Genomic DNA, 20,240 nt, shown 5'->3' with positions numbered 1-20,240 from the left:
TGACACTCTTTTTGTTGACAAAAAAAAAAAAAAAAGCAGGTGTCTCTCCTTTCACAGTGGGATTAAATAGTTTCATAACCAGATCATCACGTAACAAAATGGAGAAACCTTTTATTTCAGCGTGACAAAATTCTCTAAACAGTCTTACGATGCACGCAATCATCGGTTGTCCTAACGCTACCGAGAGGACATCATGCACATCACACAAAAAGTTCATTTGGCTTTCAACTGGAACTTCAGGATTCAACTAAAAAACGTGACACCAGCAGTGCTACATGGATGTCCAGCGGGCAAGAACTGAATAATGTTAGATGTCCTTTAATCAGGTTTTCAAAATAATTTGTGTTCGAAATGCCTGGCATTTTAAACGGTCAGTTTGGGTTAAAGATCTTTATTTGAAAGGGGACGGTACAATTGAACGAGACTCGTGTTACATAGTGGTGGCACGGTGAATCAGTGGTTAGCGTGTCGACCTCACAGTGCAGAGGTCATGGGTTTGATTCTGGCTCCGGCCTTCCTGGGTGGAGTTTACATGTTCTGTGTGGGTATTCCGGGTCTTCCGTCTCCGGGTTTCGTCCCACATTCCAAAAACATGCATAGCAGGCTGATGGAACATTGTAAATTGTGTGAGTGTGAGCGCGGATGGATGTTCGTCTGTGTGTGTGTGCCCTGCGATTGGCTGGCGACCGGTTCAGGGTGTCCCTCGCCGACTGCTTGAAGACAGCTGGGATAGGCTCCAGCATGCCCCGCGACCCTTGTGAGGATATCCGAAAATGGATGGATGGATGGATATTACATAGTTAAAAAAAAAAAAAAAAACACCAGAATTTGCCAAATGAATCTATTTGTCATCTGTAGTCCCCTGGCAGTTTTTTTCATGAATATTCCATTTGTAATTAATTGGGTTTGGGTCACTGTTTGTCTAAATTTGATATGGAAATGGTTTCCTCTGATTGGAAGCTGCCAATATGTGGGGGTCTTGAGGCAGCCTTTTTGAAATTCAGCGGTCCGTCAGCAGACTTGTGGCTGACAATGGTGCACACCACAAGGCAACAGAAGCGCGATACTGGGATCAACCTGAAGAAAAAAATATTTTTTTCATTTTCTCTTTTTTTTTTGTAAGTCCACCTCCATGTTGTCACCCGGAGACTTCGCTGCTGCCCAATGAGCATTCTAAAGCAGAGTCACTCACGTGAAGCTAGCGTCTGGCTAGCAGTTGTATTGCAATTTTTATTTTATTTTTTAAATCCACTAACATGGTGACACCGCACGACCTTGCAGCCAAGACTGGTATGCATGACTGAAAGGCATTTGTGTGCAAGCTTTTGTTGTCGAAGCCATCCTCCACAAAACTGTGCGGAACAGAGCACAGTTTGGGTTTTGAAATGTTATGGAGTGTCTCCAAAAATAAAGTGAAGCAGTTTATATTCCAACTCTTCCAAGGCTACAGGTATTAAATCACATTTTTAGGTCAAATTAAGTTCACCTGAAAAGATTCTAGTGCATTTTAGGTTCATCCTGAAATTTCACTTGGAAGACAAAACCCGAAATTCTTTTGAATAGTATATACAGTCCAAAGTATTTGAAGTTAAATGCAAAAAAAAAAAAAAAAAAAAAAAACCAAGAAAAAACCCTCAACTGCCATTTGCAGCTGCACATAACAGTGTGTAAAGTGGTAATTCAAGTACAGTAAAAAATGAAAGTCCAATGCAAAACCAAAATAGGCCATTACAATAAAAACTGTGGCTCTATTGTTCATAAAAGTCTTTGTTGGGTCCTGATACAATCATGCTTCCGTGGTGATTCCTGAACATACGGCAAGAGTGGGCAACTTTTTGTAATTTGAGTTTTAAAACAGACAAGATGGATGGAGGTCATTTGTAAAATAAGAGATAAATGAATAGAAATACATAAAATAATGTTACATCAATTTTAAGTAATCATTTTTTGGTTCAATGAATGCAAAAAATATTCCAGGACTCGTGAACACTTAAAAGCTTGTTGGTTTGGACTGGCCATACATTGCCCACCCTTGCGCTAATTTGCAATGTGCCAGACATGGCTGGCTGCTTTTCCATTTATTCTCGGCAAACATCAAACAAACAGGTTGACCATAGGACACAAACGATGGCAAGCGCGTTCTCTTTCTTTCTCTCTCTTTCAGGTGTTTCTTCCACCTCATCCCTCGTACGTCCGTCCGATTCAGTACGAAATCACGCAGTTCATTTCGTCGGCCAGCTGGTCCTCAAAGTGAGAAACTGACTGGCCGGCCCCGCGGGCAATCAGGTCGGCGGCTGCGCTCTCCATCTCGTCCAAGCTCATGTGACAAGCTTCGGCGATTTCCCGCTTGGCAAAACTCACAAACTTGGGGTCCTTGGCGTAGATGCCCAGACCTTCGGAGATCAGGATCTGAAGAAGAAGAGGAACAAGGCTGTGTAATATGTTTTCACGCTTGCGTGGAAAACAGTTTTTCCGATATGAATTTATGAACTGCCACCGAGCAAGACATTTTTCTGTCCCCGACTGCCGTTCAGCGCCAGTTTGAGAAAGTTTATGGCCATGACACAGCTCAAACATAAAGTACAGTACCGTTTTATCCACAGCAAGTTTCTTGAAGCCCCACCACTATTAGCAGTCATGCAAACACTGAACTGTTAAAGCAGGCATTCCCGCAAAGCCAGGGAAAGGCTGCATTGGATAAAACTTCAATTTGGGGGGGTGGGGGAGGGGGTTCTTGTTCGGCAGCAATTTTGCAATGGAACAAACAACAAATAAGAACAAAGTTACAGTAATAGTACAACTTGTAGATGAAATAGTTTGCAAGGTTCTGCACTTCTGACTTCAGATGTTTCACTTCAACATACGGTTTTGAAGCAATTAAAGTACTGCATTCCTACTGAGTGAAGGTTTGGTGTGATTTTTGTGGCATCTTTTGGTGTTTCAGAGAAGAGCAAAGCAAATGAGTGAGTTTTGAGAGTGAATACTTGGGAATGGGTTCCATGGGAAAAACATGGGTGATTTTTCAAACGGCGAAATGTAAATACAGTACTACCTTCGTATATCGCGAAGGTTACATTCCAGACCACCCCCGCAATAAATAAAAGCTGCCAAAAAGGGAACGAATATTTGACTATTTATCAATATTTATTTTGCTGGTATTATTTTTTGCTGTATTTGGGGTTGCGATCCTCACGCTCCACACGGTGGTATCTGTGATGCTGAATGTTTCAAAGGTGGGGCTTAGATTTTGAGGGACGTAAAAATCTGCAAATGGAGGGTGTTGACTGGCTATTAACTGGCTAAACCGTTGAGTGACGGCGTCATTTGAAGCCATGGGGGCAAGTCATCTAAGAATATACTTGTGTTTTCCGTACTTTGTTAGTAATGCGATTGGTCGTAAACTGGCAACTGTGTCTATCCTTGACCACCTGTGGAGGTATTACAATTCATTCTAATTAGCTGACGATGTTTACTTTACCGGAGAAGTGCAGTTGTGTAGCCAGTTCTGCTTTGCAATTGACACGTTGCACTTGTCTTTCTAAATGTGAAATGATCCCAAATGACAGAGATTGTCTTTTAGGCACTATTTCCTCATGGCTGGCAAGTGCTTACTGCTCCATGAGTCTGCAGTCACAAATGCCTGCAAAATCCCGCGACACGAGTGCGATGAAGTGAAGCCGCACAAAGTGAACCGCGTTTGTGGGGAACGACTGTATATGTGGGACTGCTGTGGACCCGAGCCACACAATTTCTACTCACCGACTCTACCAGACTGTCTGCGCTGCCTTTGTCCACAAAGCTCTGTTTGGCAGGCGGCACCCTCAAGCTGCCATAGGTTCCGCTCTGACCAGAGTACCAGCCGGGACGGCTTCCCGCAGGGAGGCTAGCTGAGCCGTCGCTCCACAGCGGCTGACTGATTCCAGTTGTTTCATCCACCAAGATCATGGGGGTGTAGATCAGTTTGCCCCTGCGCCCCAACGGGGCGATGGACCCAGGACCGGGGGTGTTGCCGGCTGCCACGTTGTTGGCCCACGAGACGGACGACGACGACGACACGCTACTGGGGCGGGAGTCCAGGCTGTGCTGCGTCTGGCAATGCGGAACGCCACAGTTCAAATCAGGGGGGTGAGTGAACATCGTGGGTGCGCGTGTGGGTTTTACCTGGAGACGAGACCTGGTTGGGGATGTGTTGCCGTGGTAATTTCCCGGGATGGGAAGTTCATCTACGCTGCTCTGTGGCCTCAGACATTGGAAGTTAAAGGTGGGCTTACGACCTAAAATAACGAGCAGGAGATTTGGTAATAATTAATTCAACAAAAGATTTAAAAAGAACGCATTAAACAAAACATTAGGGCCTGAGCGATTAATCGTTTGGCCGATTTAATCGGCTGATATTGGAGGTTTTATAATCAGCAGATTTTTTTTGCCAATTCATGGTTTATTTCATTTTCATTTCATTTTTATTGTTTATTTGAAAGGCACAATCCACATTAATGAACACTGCTACAATAGTTGCCTCAATGTGGGACGACCAACCAAGACATAAGGAACAATCCAAATGTGAAGAAAAATACAATTACTGGTATATGCTTTCCTATTATATCCTGTTACGTTGCGTTGACGGACCATCATGCACCGAAATGTTGTTGGCGACAGAGTGTGGCAGTAACGCACCCAATAATCATTGTCAACAGGGGGTTGCCCTGATGCCCAGGACGGTAAATGCACCGGCTGTTTGCGAAAATTAACATATTTTCACGCTATTCCCGATGGCCACTGTGCCCCTGTTACTGCTGTTTCCAAAGGAGATTTGACCGGTTTCCTATACAGTGCAGTATATCCACCCACTCATCAATCCTTATACAGCGTACTGTATGTCAGTGTTATCCTGCCCTCATGTGACCAAAAGCAGAAGCACAATGTCTATTGAATTGAAGTTAAAATTGTGGCAAAAACTGCTCACTTCTTCCCATTTATATTACTGCATGTTTTACAAAGTACAAAGTATTACACAGTGCTATTTTTATTTTTAAAAACATTTCAAAAAAACGTTTGTGTGTGTGCGTGTGTGTGCGTGTGTGCGTGTGTGTGTGTGTGTGTGTGTGTGTGTGTGTGAGAGAGTTTGAATAGAACTATTGCTGTCCTTCCTGTATTAAAGTGTCACAAAGTGGGACAAAATTTTAAAAGGGTTGGTTAACCTTTGGGTATGGAAGGAAGCAGCCTCCTCCTGACAAACTGTGCGCCACCGCCATTGCTTCCATTGTAGTCGTTTGCTGCGTAACCTCCGTTCACAGTGCTGCCATTACCGTTGGTGCTGACAATGCTGCTGCCGTCCTCGTTGTAAGTCGAGTATCCATTACCATTATATGCGTGTGTCGGGTAGGGCTCCCCATTGATACTCCCTACCCCGTTCGCGGTGCTTCCGTTGTAACAGTTAGCCGATACATTGACGTCATACGACAGCTCGCCAATGCTGCTGGCTCGATCGAGGCTCTGCCCGTTAAAGTCTGGCTCCGGTGGTAAAGGAGACGCAGACTCGGGAAACCCGTACCTACAAGATAGCAGAGAATGGAAAAATTAGAAAAAACGTTTCTGATTCACCTGCAGAAAGTATTACAATCATTCGCAGTGTGTCTAAGGCATACACATATGGGTAAATGGGTTCCCTCCAGTCGTATCATACATTCATTACTTGATGACAGCAGAAAAAAAAAAAGACTGTTTTTGGCATATTAAATTGGATGTTGATTTTGGGGTGCTGTTGTGCTGATGTTGGTGCACAACGGCGAATGATTGCAATATATGCAGAGTTGGGGACATCTGTAAATTTTGCCAGTGTTTCTCCCTGGGGTTTTCTTTCATACTTTTTTAGACATATTATTACAGTTCAGCACCATTATTTTGATGACATCACCATTTTAGGACTGACTTCTTCCTTCAGCAACGTCAGCCAATCGGCGTCGAGAACGTACTTACAACATGACATGCACGCATAGTACACACACACACACACACACACACACACACACACACACACACACACACACACACACACACCGTGGTGAAATAAATTCACTGTGGGACAATATCATTGCAGTATGGGGAACCGTGAGGTAAACAACATAGCCGTGACTAGCTGGGAACGAGACAGAAAAGGAGAAAGCTTGCAGAACGGAGAGCGAGAAAGTTGACATGTTTTATGTCGACATCACTATTTATGCCCACTTCAACCTCTAAAATATCTGAGTGATCACCTCAACATTTTGGTCTTTATGAACGGTAAGTGTTTTCATCTTCATAGAGAAAAAGCTTAATGTCGCTGAGTGTCTGAAAACTGCGATCAATCATCACCATGGACTTCTCTACTCATGCCCACTTGAGCCTTTGAAATTATCGGAATGATTGCCCAGTATTATGGATTTTATGGACGTTAAACGTTTTGCTCTCAATCGCGACTTAGCTTACCGTTCTTCAAATGCGAGATTTGCAGAATCTCCCTCACAGTTAGGAACTTGCTCAGCCACTAGAGGTGCAGTTGCTTCCTGACCTATGAACTCTGTAGTGTCGGGAGGAGGAGGCAGGTCGCTGATGGAATCCGCCCTGTTCACAAGCGCAAAAAGGAGTTATTCAGGAGGTACCTTACTTTAGGCTCATTCATTTTTTTTAACCTCTGCGGCTGACGCCACAATGTAAAAAAAAAAAAAAAAAAAAAAAAAAAAAGACGTAAATAGTGATTAGTCAAGTAAATCATTGTTGTTTTTTTTTATAGTGTCTAGATCTGTAAGTTGAGTGCTTAAGAAGTGCAGTCCACACATATGTCATTGTTTGAGGAAACATGAAATGTGATAAAAGTGATAATGCCACAGATTTGTTTGTATTATTCTTGTTATCTGGTTTATGTTTTCTTGTTTGGTTGAAATTGGTCAAACTGTCATAGTGATTGCTTAAAATACTGCATTTCAAAGGGTTTAGGAAATTAACAACTCTAGTAGGGATCGCTAAATAAGCTATCTTTCATTCTTTCGGAGACTGTTTTGCGTGACAGGTATGGTCAACTAACTAAATGAAACTTTGATCTCAAGGCAGCACCAAATGAGAGAGAAAAAGAGTGTGAAAGCGGGAACCCACCTGCTGGGCAGAGCTTCCGACCTTGTTGGCTGTTCTGTGACGACACTCTCCCCGGCTACTTCTGACACGTTGGTCTGGAAGCCGTCACTCAGACCCGTCACCTGCTGCGTGATCACACTAGGGCCGGCGTCCGCTTCCATGATGACGGCGGTCTGCTGCACCAGCGCTTCTACGGGCGGCATGGGCGTGCTGGCGGGCGTGGTGGTGACCGAGGTTCCGTGATCGCTGTAAAATATCTCATCTGCGCCCTCTTCCTCTTCCAGGTCGCACGCCATCGCCAGCCGCATCTCTGGAGCCAGATCCTGCAGCGTCCGCAGACCTTGCTAGGGACAGATGGAAAAAACTGAGGTGACTCCTGTGACAGCACATACGAGATGATATATGTACAGAAGAAACGAAAGCGTGTATTCGACATATTTACGGTTCTGCATTTGAATAATTAGCATATTTGTAGATTTTTGTTGAAGCTATCCTTTATTTGATGAAATTAGTTTTTTTCCTTTCTTTTTTAAGCTACGGTAAAAGGAGTATTACTTTATCGTCATCTTGTGGTGTTCGGGTTTAATTCATTGATGGCGTTGTCTGTGTCTGAGATGCCCTGGTCCTTGAATCACGCTCGTGGACTTAAAGTGAAACAGAGCTTCAATTTGCCTGTGTTCCTTCACATTTACGATTGTGCGTGATTGCCAAAAGGTGAGTTTAATGACTTATTTTATTTGTGTAAAGTATTAGTCGACATTTTCTTGGCCGCAAGACGTCTGTTGGTGCGAGCATGTTATTCAGGCTAGTAGCTAATGAGTAATTTAAGTACTAAATTAAATTATGGAACATGGGTTCATGATCGTGTACATGGAGATGCATGGTGCTGATTACGCTGTGTTCATATGGACCAAGCTTTTATTAAATCCAAATGAAATACCAGTCTACATTTTAAGTGCTTTGTCACCATCTTGTGACATCCATATGGCGTCATTTACTTGCAGATTGTTGCTATTTATGGCAGGGCTCGGTCCCAGTCATCTGCAAATCGGGGGAATTCACTTCATAATATTTGGGCAAGCGAGTCATTCCATAAATATTTTTGTTTGAGTTCATGTCCTGTTGCTAATCTGGAGGTATTGAAAAAAAAAAAGTTTGTGTCATTGTTTTCAGTTCAAGTCAGCAATTGACAATGACCTTCTGCTACCCATAGAGTGCCTATTGTTTACCCCTATTGTTCACAAACATTATGAAAAGGTCTACAATTACCTGAAGAGAGGCGGCCTTGTCCTTCTTTTTAGACTTCCGTTCCCTCTCTTTTCTTTTGCGGTATTTTTTGAAATAGTCCTGAATCAAAAAGCTGGCATAAAATTTCCCACAAGTCACCTCATCCCCTAAGGAGGAAAATGACAAGCATGAATGAAAAGGTCAGACTTCTACTACTCAGTGTTTCATGAGTCTCACATACTCGCAAACAGCCTGGCTCGAAAAAAAAATCCACAACGCTACTGTAATACTTCAAATTACCTCTAGGGGGAGGGATGATTTCATCTAAGAGCTTGGGCTTGGTCCGCTTCCAGAGTTTCTTGATGATGAGTTTGAGCTCTTCGTTCTGCTGATCGATGGGCCCTGAAGGGGGCACAAGCAACACATCCTTTTAACATTCAACATGCAAATAAAGCAACACATTTGGTAGCTGGGCCTTCAGTGGCGACTTCTTAACTCCACTGCTCACACATCGCAGTTCCAAAAAACATCAAGGAAAGGACAATCGCACACAATTGTACCACATACGTCATCTGGATAAGCGGTTTGGATAATAAATTGATGGGTGGACATTCAAATCAGCAGAGATTCTCTTTATTAACTGTACTGATGTGTGCAGCTAGCTCTAGATGTCTTTTGCTAGTTTGTCTTGGCTCTAACAAGTTCTCAAAAAATCAGAAGACCGATAAATGCTGACCCTATTGCCTAAGTGGCAAATTTTAAATATGATTAGCAAAATAGGCGGTCCCATTGTTAATATCGTTTTTAATTTTTTTTTTTTTTTAATCCCAGGTCACATGGGCTAGCACTGCTGATTCTGAAGATGCAAGGCAAATTAAGACTCGCATAGCAACAATTAGAGCCTGAAATCTGACTGGACAAAAAAAAAAATCAATTTATGTCCTGGAGCTTGCAGCCAAAAGAAAATGATATGAGAGGAAGGATTAGACTTTTGGAAATTAACACAACTTCATCAGTTCATGGAACAAATACGGTGACACCTGAAAGCACGAGTGCTGATGCTGATGCACTGTTAGCTGTTTGGTGAACAGTGCAAACACACAAATACAAAAAGGGAACACTCACATCCAGCTACAGTTTATTTCTTTACATTGTCTCTTATTATTTTAGGATGTTTCAATGACAAGGCGAATGTGAGAGCGGATGGTTTGTCTGTCTCTACACTTAGGGTTTATTAAACTGTCCAAACACTTTACAGAGCAGACAGTAAAGAAGACGGATGGAAGGATGTACAAAAGAGTGCTATATATGTATTTTTTATATGTATTAAAATGACATCAAAGGTACCAAAACAAATGAATGAAATTTCAATGCATTTCAATGGGTAATTTGATTTGCGATATAAATATATTTACTTACAAGCTTGGTCACGAAACCAATTAAACTTGCAGACGTGTAAACAGAACTTGGCTGCATTACTGCAATGCACTTTACTTTGGAGTCAGCCAAAGTCAGTCTAACCTCAAACTTCTCTGGAACACGTAAGAGGGAGCATATAAACGGCTACTCTGGCCTCCGTCCACATGCCTCCCCTTGATAGTTCATTTCAAGATTGTTTTGTTCTTGTTTAGCGTGGAAAAAGAGATACCTTCAGTCTTAATCTTGAGGGACGTCCGCACCAGAGCAAACAAAGTCGCATTGAAGGTGACCGTCCCATCGGGGTGCAGCGGCACGTTCATAGAAACCAGCCTCTGAGAGGAAGCCCACACAAAGGAAGCCAGAGTTGAACGTATCCGTCAAATAGGGAGGATGCTGCGTGAAAAGCAAGAACTTACTTTGCAAGCAACACGGTGAGGACAAAGTTTTCCAAAACCAAGAGGGGGCTGAATTCGCCGCAACATCGTGATGATGTCAATGTGCTTAATGCGGCCGCTGTGACGCAACAAAACGCACGTAAGCATAACCCCGGCACAGGAAGCCATCGCGAGAAAATAATGTCTTTACGTGGCCTCAGGATCATAGTCGGACCAAACTCTCTTAAACTCATCCAGGTGGTGGGTTCCCAGTACGGTCCAGTCTCTTGTTAGGTACTCAAAGTTGTCCATGATGACAGCGATGAACAAATTGATAATCTGGACAGAGAGATCGGCAATGGACAAGAGAGAAACATGAGCTCTTTGGAGTGTTCGACCACTCAAAAGTTTGGCATGAAACAACCGAGGCAATGTTTTGTTAGCTGCCTATTTGCTCAAATGTGTCTGTGAGCGAGCCACCGCTAGAATGGGATGTAACAGGACAGCTAATTTACATAATACGCTGAGTTTCTCCCTTCAAGACTGGCCAGCTAGGCTGATTGAAGAGCCGCCATTTGCAAGCCACGGTCATTCGTTACTTTGGTTTTCAACTTAAAGTCAACAGATTGTTTCATTCAACTTCAAGTAGGATTAGTTACTGAATCCTGCTGGGCCTCACTCACCAGGTAAGCGCAGAGCATGAAGAAGCTGATGAAATAGATGTAAGATAAGTTGCTCCCGCAGGAGAACTCTTCCCCAGGTTCGGTGTCAGATTCAGGGTCGCAACGTCTGCCGGGCAGCGCGGCCAACATGATCTCCTGCCACTGCTCTCCGGTGGCACACCTGCCCGAACAAACATGGAGTTCTCCGCGTTTTACAATTTACACTCGAGGTGCAACGATGAATTAATTATTTTTGAGAGTCAATTCATTGTTCACTTTAAAATTCCAGCCTCTCAACAGTCAATATTGTCAGATTTCTGTAGTCTGCCATGAAAGCAGACTGATTTGATCTTTGTCTTGAATCCAAATCAGACATTTGCACACATCTACTTTTACTTTGGAAAACAGCTATCAATATCTTGTGCCTCTTCTCTGACATGTTACGGACCAAACCAGTAACTTCAACTTCAAGCGACATGAAACAGCTTGAAGACTCTTTTTGGAATTGAATGCAATCATACAGAGCTGCTATCTCAAACTTTACAAGTCAAAGCCCAAAAACTCATGAGGAAGACAACCCGTCATCTAAAAAAAATCCCTACATCAGTTCACTCACATCTCAAGGCACCACTGCATAACGAGAAAAGTTGGCAGACTGAAAACGGTACAACAAAAATGAAGCCGGACCTGAATAACACCAGAACGGCCATGAAGAAGGTTTGAAAATTGCAGTTTCTGTTGATATGCGTGTTGTCATCCACAGCCACTTTCCCGAACGTCTGCCAGAATGCACGCAGAGTGTCAATCCATCGTCAGTTGGTCAATATAAAGGCGATTCCATCAAATCATTCCAGACTCACCTGCATACCAATGACGGCATAGATGAAGAAGATCATTGCAATGAGCAGCCCGACGTAAGGCAAAGCCTGAGCGGGGAAGATTTCAAAAGGACATTCACAAGAGAGCACTTCGTACCGTGACCGGACGCTGCACCCGATTTCGTCTGACCTGAAGGGACTTGACAAAAGTCCAGAGGAGAGTTCGAATGCCTTCTCCTTTACTCAGCAGTTTGACCAATCGCAACACTCGAAACAAGCGGAAGAATGTGATGGAAACTTTGCCGCTTTCGCCTTTCCCCTGGCGACCAACGGAACGAAAATGTCAAACAATGCTGGAACGAGAGAAGACGCGCGAACAAGAGCGCTCGCATCTTACCTCACCGTGGCCTCCTCCTCCCTGGAGCCACATTTCCGGCCGTCCAAACCGATCGAGGAGAGAGAGACAGACATGAATCGGTGAAGAGAAACCCTATTCATGCTCTACGAGTCAAGGTTTAGAAACTTCTCAGTCGGTGAAAACATTCTCAGTGGTTTACGCATTATGGATTTCTTCTTGTCCTTCCAAGACAAGCTATTTACATTCATCCTTGCCTTTTGCAAACGTTTTTGGTTTGACTCGTTTTCCTGGTTTCTGTAACTGGTGTCATTTGTTGTACTTGGTCGGTCTTGTGTATTTTTTTATTTAATCAATTCCACCTAAGTGCACATTTCGAGAGTCCGATTCTGTTTCGGACCCTTCCGGAACTGTAACACTAAGACAGGGATGGGCAACTTGAATGTTGGAGGGGGCCGCAATTTTTTATCTGTGCGACTGGGGCAGGAGGGAAGGGGTCACCGCATATAGGACCACATACTTCCTACCCAAAAGTAAACAAATATGGACAAAATACAGGCATACATGCTCTCTTAATTTATTTCATTTTTCATATTACATTTCTCAATGCACGTATGGATGATCTACTATTCAATTTTTTTTAATTAATCAAAAGGCCACCAGTTGCCCACCCTTGCTCGAGTCTAGACAATGACATTTGAGGCAATCCGACAGACTTACGCTTAACTCGGAGACTGCGATGTCCAACACGCTCCCCACCACAATTAAAGCGTCGAAGGAATTCCATGGATCAATAAAATAATGCTGCAGAGAAAGGCAGAACGGAGGTGTGAGCCAAACAATGCTTCAGATGATCGCAGGCTGCACTGGTGAACGTGTGAAAGCTCACATGAGCCCGCAGAGCCAGCAACTTGATGATCATCTCGATAGTGAACACCACCGTGAAGATCATGTTGAGGATGTCCATGACCGACGTGAACAGTTTGGACTGCTCATAATGCTGATGGATGACACACACAAAAAAAAAAAAAAACCCAGTTAGGACAACCACAGAAAGACCGGCATCTCTGAATGGCGAGACTCCAGTTTGTATACAAATACATCTGGGACATTATTTGGGATCGATTGTTTTCGTAGGGTGTGTGAGAAAAAAAAAATCAGTGGTGCCAAACAAATTTTTGTTGCAGGCCAATTTGGAGTCAAGTCTTCCCTCGGAGGGACGTTACGACAGTGAAACCCCAGAAATCATCTCATCACATTATTACTTGTACACAATAAATTAATGGATTACTAGTTTCAAAATCAGTTAAGTCAACTCTAATAGCTTGTTCAATAATTAGTACCGGAAATAATAATAAGTGAGTGTAGACAGGGAAACCAAATTATTGCAAAATCTCAACGTTATTTATTACTCATGACAATTTGACATGTCAGTACATATTTTAGCAAGGATCGTGCAAACTGCCACCCATGACTTGCTTTCGCGGGCCTCATCAAATGACGCCGTAAGCCGGATCTGGCCCCTGGGCCGTACGTTTAAAACACCCGTGCTCTAAATTGTCCCTAAGTGTGATTGTGAGCTCGAATGGTTGTTCGCCTCTGTGTGCCCTGCGATTGGCTGGCAACTGGTTCAGGGTGTCCCTCGCCGACTGCCCGAAGACAGCTGGGATAGAATTCAGCACACCCGCAACCGTTGGGAGGATAAAGCGGGTTAGGAAATGGATGGATGAATAGACAATACAAACAGTGTTTCAAGTAACATTTCGGAATACCTCCCATTTCAGCTGAGTTTTGGCAACAAGTTTGACATCTTGCCAAAACAGTGATCAGCAAGCTATTATCTCGTTACAAAAGCACGAGCACTACAACTGCTGTGATAAGTAGAAGCCCAGCTCACAAACGTGGGTGCCAGCAATACACGTGCATTGAAAAGAAGTCACAACTTGTGCCTTTCTCAACCGATTTTCATGAAGCTGACTTTTTGTCAATGCCTAAGTGTGTGCTATCAATAGAGAAAATGCATCCTTGATTAATTTTTTTTTTCATTTATTGTGACGTCTACAAACATGGAGCGCTGCCACGACGATAAAGCCAGTCGATTCCCAGAATGCGTTGCACGTTGCAATGTATTCAATTATTGAAGTTATAAGGCTGTCAATCCTTGTCATATGTGTGTTTGCGTTACCAGTAGTAAATTCCATTGTATACACAAGTGCGATTACCTGCACAGCCAGCGTGAGCGTGTTGCCAAGAATCAGCACAAACATGACGTATTCAAACTGGCTGGAGTTGATAATCTTCCAGAATTTGAGCTGGGATGGATTTTTGGGGATGTAAATCTTGATGGGCTGAGCTTTCAGCGCGTAATACACACACTGGCGCTGCAAAAAGAGACAGCCACAAGCGGATTTATTTGCCTGCCGACTCAATCTTTTAAATAATGACCGACAGTGAACATTCATTTTTACTTTAGCACTTTGTTGCGTGGGAGCGCAACCAACCTGGTTTTTGTTGAGTTCGCAGTTTTTGAATTCAGCCTCTCCTTGTTCCCGAAAGGTGATGATGACAAAGCCCACGAAAATGTTCATCATGAAGAAGGCGATGATGATGATGTAGATGATGAAAAAGATGGAGATTTCCACTCGGTAGTTGTAAATGGGTCCGTGGTTGATGGCGTTGGCGTCCACGGCGCGGTAAAGGAGCCTTCACGCAGGAGATGGCACACTTAGCTGCCCTGATACCCAAGAACGCTGCCGAGTGAGCGTGGCGACTTACTGTGGCCAGCCTTCAAACGTGGACACGGTGAAGAGCGCCAGCATGCCCATCAGCACGTTGTCAAAGTTGAAGTCGCTGTTTTGCCAGATCCTCTCTTTCATAATGGGATGGTTAATATCCCCGTCTTTATACACCACAAAGGTTCCCCTGCAACGACGCAACACAGTGTGTCAAATACCTTGCTGAATACTGACAGCTACACAGAGACGAATCCCGGAAGATGACCAAATCTTTTGGTGAGAAGCCAGCCACTGCAGACTTCACTCGATCTTATCAACAAAACAACCAGGAAAATTACACCCTGAAATAAAATGAGGTGGACAAAATCCCTAAATCACCCTAAATCCCAATATTAGTCAAATTTGGCGATTAGTGTATCTTGTATCGCGAGACACACACTATACTGTACCACTTGACTGGAGAAGCCAGCCTATGATTCTACCTACAGTAGTGAACAAACCTCGACAGCTGAGGCAGGGAAGGACAAAACAAGATCAAACTAACTTGCACTCGTCAGGCGTGTGTTTGGCTTCATCCGTGCAGCTGTAGAATCGTCCCTGAAAACATCAGACGGATAAGAATGAACACGATTGCCTCCTTCAACAAAGACCAGGTTATGCATGAAAATGCTGAGAACCTTGAAGAGCTGCACGCCGATGCAGGCAAACATGAACTGGAGGAGCGTGGTGACGATCAAGATGTTGCCGATGGTGCGGATCGCCACAAACACGCACTGCACCACATTCTTGAAGCGGACAACAATAACGACAAGCTTGAATTGAGTGTTCCTTCAAATGACAAACCCTCACTGGCCAGAACATTAGGTGCGCCTGAACTTTTTGCACAGCAGCCAGTACACGAGTTGGATCAGCCCATTTCGCTTCTCATGTCAGAAAGATTTTGATTAAACCATACGAGTTGATATGACTTACGTGACCATGCTCGTAACTCAAAACACTCAAAACAAATCATCTTTCCCCACTGAAATGAATGGAAATGCCATTCATCTGTTCTAGCCTCCCCCCTAAAAAAAAAAGCAATAGTAAGATTGTATTTGATAAAAACAGAGTCATAACACAAATGAATAGAATTCAACAGTTTGTGCATCATGATTAACTGGTGAAATTCAATTCGTTGTGCTGTTCCTTCTGGGGTGCCAGCTTTGGCCACAAGCTTGAATAACACTTCTTCACCCACTAGGTGGAAGTGACTCGGTAAGATGTGGTTAAATTAGTGATTTTTAGTTGAGGACAAAGAATATACAAGATGCATGTGAATATTGTTATATTATCTGTCGACATGTGTTGCGCCACCATTTGGATTCAAATATCCTTTGCCTCTAAAAGTGAGGACTGATGCAAACCGGTTGCATTAGCCAGTCAATGGCATTTGATGTGTTTGCATTAAGCTGGCTTGTCTTTCTTAACGCAGCATTGCTTGGTTGTTTTAATTATCCAATGTACGATTCTCTTTGTTTTATTTTTAGCTTGACAGCAAACTTCAGACAGTTTGAAGGCTCTTTTCTGATGAATTGTTAAATATTTGCAAAAGTGCTATTACTGTGAAGTGAGTTGAACGGAGTTCATTGTTACAATACAGCGCTTGCACTCACAAGTCAAAGCAAAAAAAAAAAAAAAAAAAAAGATCTGAAGTCGGGTCACTCGTATCTTGAAAAGCCCAGAAGTCAGGTCACTCGTATCTCAAAGTACCACTTCATTTACAAAACAAAGCAAAACAGAAACACAGTGGGGGGAAAAAAACCCCAATAATCATCTCTAATAAACAGCAGCATGTAGTTCCTAGCATCTCGTGAAATGAAAACAAACCACTTACTTTGAGTCCCTTGGCTCTGTTGATGGCACGCAGAGGTCTGAGCACACGGAGCACCCTGAGAATCTTCACCACAGAAATAGCGCTGGAACTGTGGGCAAAGAATATTGACATGATTTGCGGCAATTCAAAGCAGGTTGTCCGGCAAAAACGTCTGTATGACAGACGGACTCACTGAAGAAAGAAGGAGGTGAGCGACACGCTGACCACCAGCAAGTCGAGCAGGTTGAAGGCGTTCCTGCAGAAGGAGCCCGTGTGCAGGAAAGCTCCGTACACGGTCATCTAGACGCGACAGCATTCAAATCATGTCATTGGTTCACTATTGAAAAACATTGACTGCATTGGCAGTTTTGTGAACGCCGTTATTCGAGTATTTGGTCGAATACTAATTGAAGGAGAACATGACATCGGCTTGGCCACATGTAAAAAGTCGAATTCGAAATCACATTTCTATGTGCATAAGTGAAGTACGCAAACATACAACACGGATGTATTTTTTTCATTGGTGAGCTGAAGGTAGTAACACTCGCATGCTAATGTTGCTAAAGTGAAAGGGAAAATCAAGTCCCAAATCTTCTTTACAATCATTATTTCGATGCACGCCCACCAATCGAAACACGCTATTTTGATTCAGATTTTGCATTGGCTAAATAGGAATGAAGCATCAACATCCACCTGTTCTTATCCAACTCTAGAGGCGGCCATGTTGCCCTGTACAGCGACTGTACTGCTTGTTGTTGTTTTTACTGAGCTTCATTTTACTTAGCAACGAAGCCTGGGATAGTCTGGTGTGACCGTCTTCTTACATTCCTCTAAGAGCGAGCCGTGACTTTGCAGCAGGAGGTGTGACCACATCCGAGGAGCACTCCTACCTTGAGCACGATCTCCACTGTGAACACTGACGTGAACACATAGTCGGCGTACCCCAGCACCTGAAGATGACAAGGCCAATCCAGTTGAGAAGGTGATGACAGCGTGTGGAAAGACAGCAGCGCGCTTACAATGTTCCTGAATGAGTGCGATTTGATGGGGTCCTCAGCGGCCAGAGAGATGCTGCTGAGGATGATGAAGATGAGGATGAAGTTGGTGAAGTAGGGGTGATGGATGAGGTTGTGACAGGCGACTCGCAAGCTGGGAATTCGGAGGAGATGGCGAGAAAGACAGTTCAACTAGCGGCGGGACTCCAGGAAAGGGTTCGTGAAATTAGTTCATTGCATTTGAAAGACATCTTTGGGTTTCAGGTGATGGCGTAGGCCCCGGGCGCTTCGGTGAGGAACTCACCAGTTCTTCTTTCCCAGAATGAAGAAGGAGCTTCCGTCAGGAATGGGCACAATCTTTTCTTTGGGACCGGAGAACTCTGGCTTTAATGGGGCAACTCCTACAAGTACAAAGCAGGGATTACTACGCCTTTCTTTCTTTTTACGACCATTTCTGAAAATTAACAGAAAACAGTCTAAACATCCAATTTCTGGAGAATACACCGACCGATGATGACGTCCGTATGAGAGCTGTATCTCCCGAAAAATCTGTCCTTACAAATGTTACCTGACACTCTCAGAGGTTTTTTCATCAATCGATATATTGATTACAGTCATTTGCGGTGTTGTTTCTAATACTGTACCATTTGTGTAGTTACATGAGATTGCAAATATTTGAAACAATTCTCAGTATGTGGCAAGGCAGTTGTTAGCCACTGCAAACGACAGCCAGAACTATGAACGAGAACGCTCCAGATTTAGCCAAGTCATTGTGTACACATTGTTAGTATCACATGTGGAACATGTTCAGACTGAGCCAGTGAATTATTTGAGTCAACGGCCGAAAATTTTGCAAGTCTGGCAAAAAGTCATTTTGCTTAGGATACTTAAAATGGATTGCCAATCAAAAACGAGCATTGTGACCTTTCTACTGGGACCATATTTGATCCAGCTCTTGCATAGATGACCCTGATTTCATGCAAGTGGTCATTTTCGAGGGTCTGGTCAAGCAGAGAAAAACTAAAATATAGCACCAATTAGAATTTTGGCCTCAGATGTGATTCATAATGACTTACTTCAACAGGGGATCGTAACCTGTGAGTGTTTGAGCAACTTAAGTTGAAATATGTGCAAGGCCCCCCTCAATGCATCCTGAATGCGAGCACATTGTGTTTCCTACTCACCCTCCAGCCCCTCGATGGCCCTCAACTCTTCATTCTCCTGCCAGTCGTCGTCCTCGTTCTAGATAAAAAATAAGCGCAAATCATTTCGGCCACGCTTTTCTTATCTCATTTCGATAATCAAGTTATTCTGTTTGTGATCAAAAACTTTACCCCTGCATCTTCATCCTCTTTCTCGTCCTCGTCATCCCACTCTTCTTCGTCATCTTTTTTCTCCCTGAAAAAAAAAACAAATTTAGTCTGAATGTGTTTCATCTCTCACAGGCCGAGCGCAGAACAAGCCTCAAACCGACTCGACTTTTTTCTGCCCGCCACCTCCAGCCAAGTTGTCGACAGCGATAGCCAAGAAGACATTGAGCAGGATGTCTGACCGCGCCATACGTTAAGTCGTCTCGTTCCGATCAGTCGTTACATCCGGCGTTGAGCACTCGGCGGAAAAGGATACAGTTGCCGCAGACAAAAAGGATGACAAAGTAAATGCAGACCACCATATTGGGGAAGACCGGGCCTCCGTAGGCCATGATGCCGTCGTACATCACAGCGTTCCAATCCTCTCCGGTGAGGATCTGGAGAGAGCAGAGAGCAAAATGGAGTAACCATCAAAAAGAGAAGACGACGGGAGCAAACGAGTGGCCGCGCGAGATCACCTGAAAGCAAGTGAGCAGCGCTTGAGGGAAGGAGTCGAACGTGCTTCTCTTCATTTGAGTCTCGTCAAAGTTAAATTTGCCTCCAAACAACTGCATGCCTAGCAGGGCGAAGATGATGAGGAAGAGGAAGAGCAGCAGCAGGAGGGAGCAGATGGCTTTCATGGAGTTGAGCAGAGAGTTGACCAAGTCGGACAAGGCCGCCCAGTGTCTGAGAAGAACAAGAGGACGGCGTCAAACATTTGGAAAATCAGCAAAGTGTTGCATTCGACCCAACACTCTGTTTGTTGTGGGGCTGGAATCAAACTCAAGATATTTGCTTTGGCATAGGCAAGTTTCACTTTTTCTTTTTGTTTTTTCACATTTGACAGTGCAGATAAATGAACGTGGCACCTCAACCTTCCAGCTGTTGGTGCGAGCAGCCAGTGTCTCTGATAACCCTTTTCTCTTGCCAAAGAAGTCGGCTATTATCAGAGACAAAAGTCCCAATACGAGGGCTGATGTAAAGACACCATCTCAGACGAATTGGATCACTGAAGCAATGGGGATTCCAAAGCAAGTTGGAGAAGGTTGCTGAGGAATTGGTTTGGCTAAACTGAAACCCGGCTGCCACTGGAAAAGCATTTCACATTTCGTCTTTCTCGTTTTCTTGACATAAGTGGAATTGTTTCAAAGAATGTTAACTGCCTGTGCTGTACGACGAATATAGGGAACGTGTAAACATGAAATCAAATGCATTGCAGTATTTCTCACGGTGTGGCGCTCCGTCACGGAAGAATCATTGAATTCAAAGTTCAAAGGGTGCTCAATGTTACACTGGCTTAAACTCTCTTTTAAATCCAGTAGAGTCCATTTGTTAAATACAGTTCAG

At 43.7% G+C, this 20,240-nt stretch overlaps 1 protein-coding gene across 1 annotated transcript in view; it reads right to left on the bottom strand.

Moving 5' to 3' along the window:
* Window positions 1–1,108: 1,108 nt before the first annotated feature.
* Window positions 1,109–20,240, bottom strand: part of cacna1fa (calcium channel, voltage-dependent, L type, alpha 1F subunit a) — a 29,990-nt gene continuing 10,858 nt past the window's right edge. The window contains exons 15-47 of the mRNA XM_019865157.1: window positions 19,373–19,580; window positions 19,171–19,291; window positions 19,019–19,091; window positions 18,879–18,942; window positions 18,729–18,786; window positions 17,849–17,945; window positions 17,569–17,698; window positions 17,440–17,499; window positions 16,743–16,849; window positions 16,571–16,658; window positions 15,375–15,482; window positions 15,242–15,294; window positions 14,738–14,884; window positions 14,464–14,665; window positions 14,185–14,343; window positions 12,852–12,962; window positions 12,683–12,766; window positions 12,005–12,025; window positions 11,798–11,926; window positions 11,650–11,715; window positions 11,477–11,568; window positions 10,811–10,970; window positions 10,339–10,466; window positions 10,170–10,266; window positions 9,983–10,085; window positions 8,635–8,736; window positions 8,377–8,501; window positions 7,129–7,451; window positions 6,466–6,600; window positions 5,199–5,551; window positions 4,162–4,274; window positions 3,760–4,089; window positions 1,109–2,409 (exon numbers count right to left, since the gene is read on the bottom strand). Of these exons, the coding sequence (XP_019720716.1) occupies window positions 2,203–2,409; window positions 3,760–4,089; window positions 4,162–4,274; window positions 5,199–5,551; window positions 6,466–6,600; window positions 7,129–7,451; window positions 8,377–8,501; window positions 8,635–8,736; window positions 9,983–10,085; window positions 10,170–10,266; window positions 10,339–10,466; window positions 10,811–10,970; window positions 11,477–11,568; window positions 11,650–11,715; window positions 11,798–11,926; window positions 12,005–12,025; window positions 12,683–12,766; window positions 12,852–12,962; window positions 14,185–14,343; window positions 14,464–14,665; window positions 14,738–14,884; window positions 15,242–15,294; window positions 15,375–15,482; window positions 16,571–16,658; window positions 16,743–16,849; window positions 17,440–17,499; window positions 17,569–17,698; window positions 17,849–17,945; window positions 18,729–18,786; window positions 18,879–18,942; window positions 19,019–19,091; window positions 19,171–19,291; window positions 19,373–19,580 (4,354 nt within the window). The 3' untranslated portion in view covers window positions 1,109–2,202. The remainder of the gene's footprint in view (window positions 2,410–3,759; window positions 4,090–4,161; window positions 4,275–5,198; window positions 5,552–6,465; window positions 6,601–7,128; window positions 7,452–8,376; window positions 8,502–8,634; window positions 8,737–9,982; window positions 10,086–10,169; window positions 10,267–10,338; window positions 10,467–10,810; window positions 10,971–11,476; window positions 11,569–11,649; window positions 11,716–11,797; window positions 11,927–12,004; window positions 12,026–12,682; window positions 12,767–12,851; window positions 12,963–14,184; window positions 14,344–14,463; window positions 14,666–14,737; window positions 14,885–15,241; window positions 15,295–15,374; window positions 15,483–16,570; window positions 16,659–16,742; window positions 16,850–17,439; window positions 17,500–17,568; window positions 17,699–17,848; window positions 17,946–18,728; window positions 18,787–18,878; window positions 18,943–19,018; window positions 19,092–19,170; window positions 19,292–19,372; window positions 19,581–20,240) is intronic.

Source organism: Hippocampus comes, unplaced genomic scaffold, assembly GCF_001891065.2.
Source record: "Hippocampus comes isolate QL1 unplaced genomic scaffold, H_comes_QL1_v1.1 scaffold124, whole genome shotgun sequence".
NCBI classification, from domain to species: Eukaryota; Metazoa; Chordata; class Actinopteri; order Syngnathiformes; family Syngnathidae; genus Hippocampus; species Hippocampus comes.
Note: the sequence above shows the minus strand (reverse complement) of the source record. Positions and strands in the feature narration are given on the sequence as shown.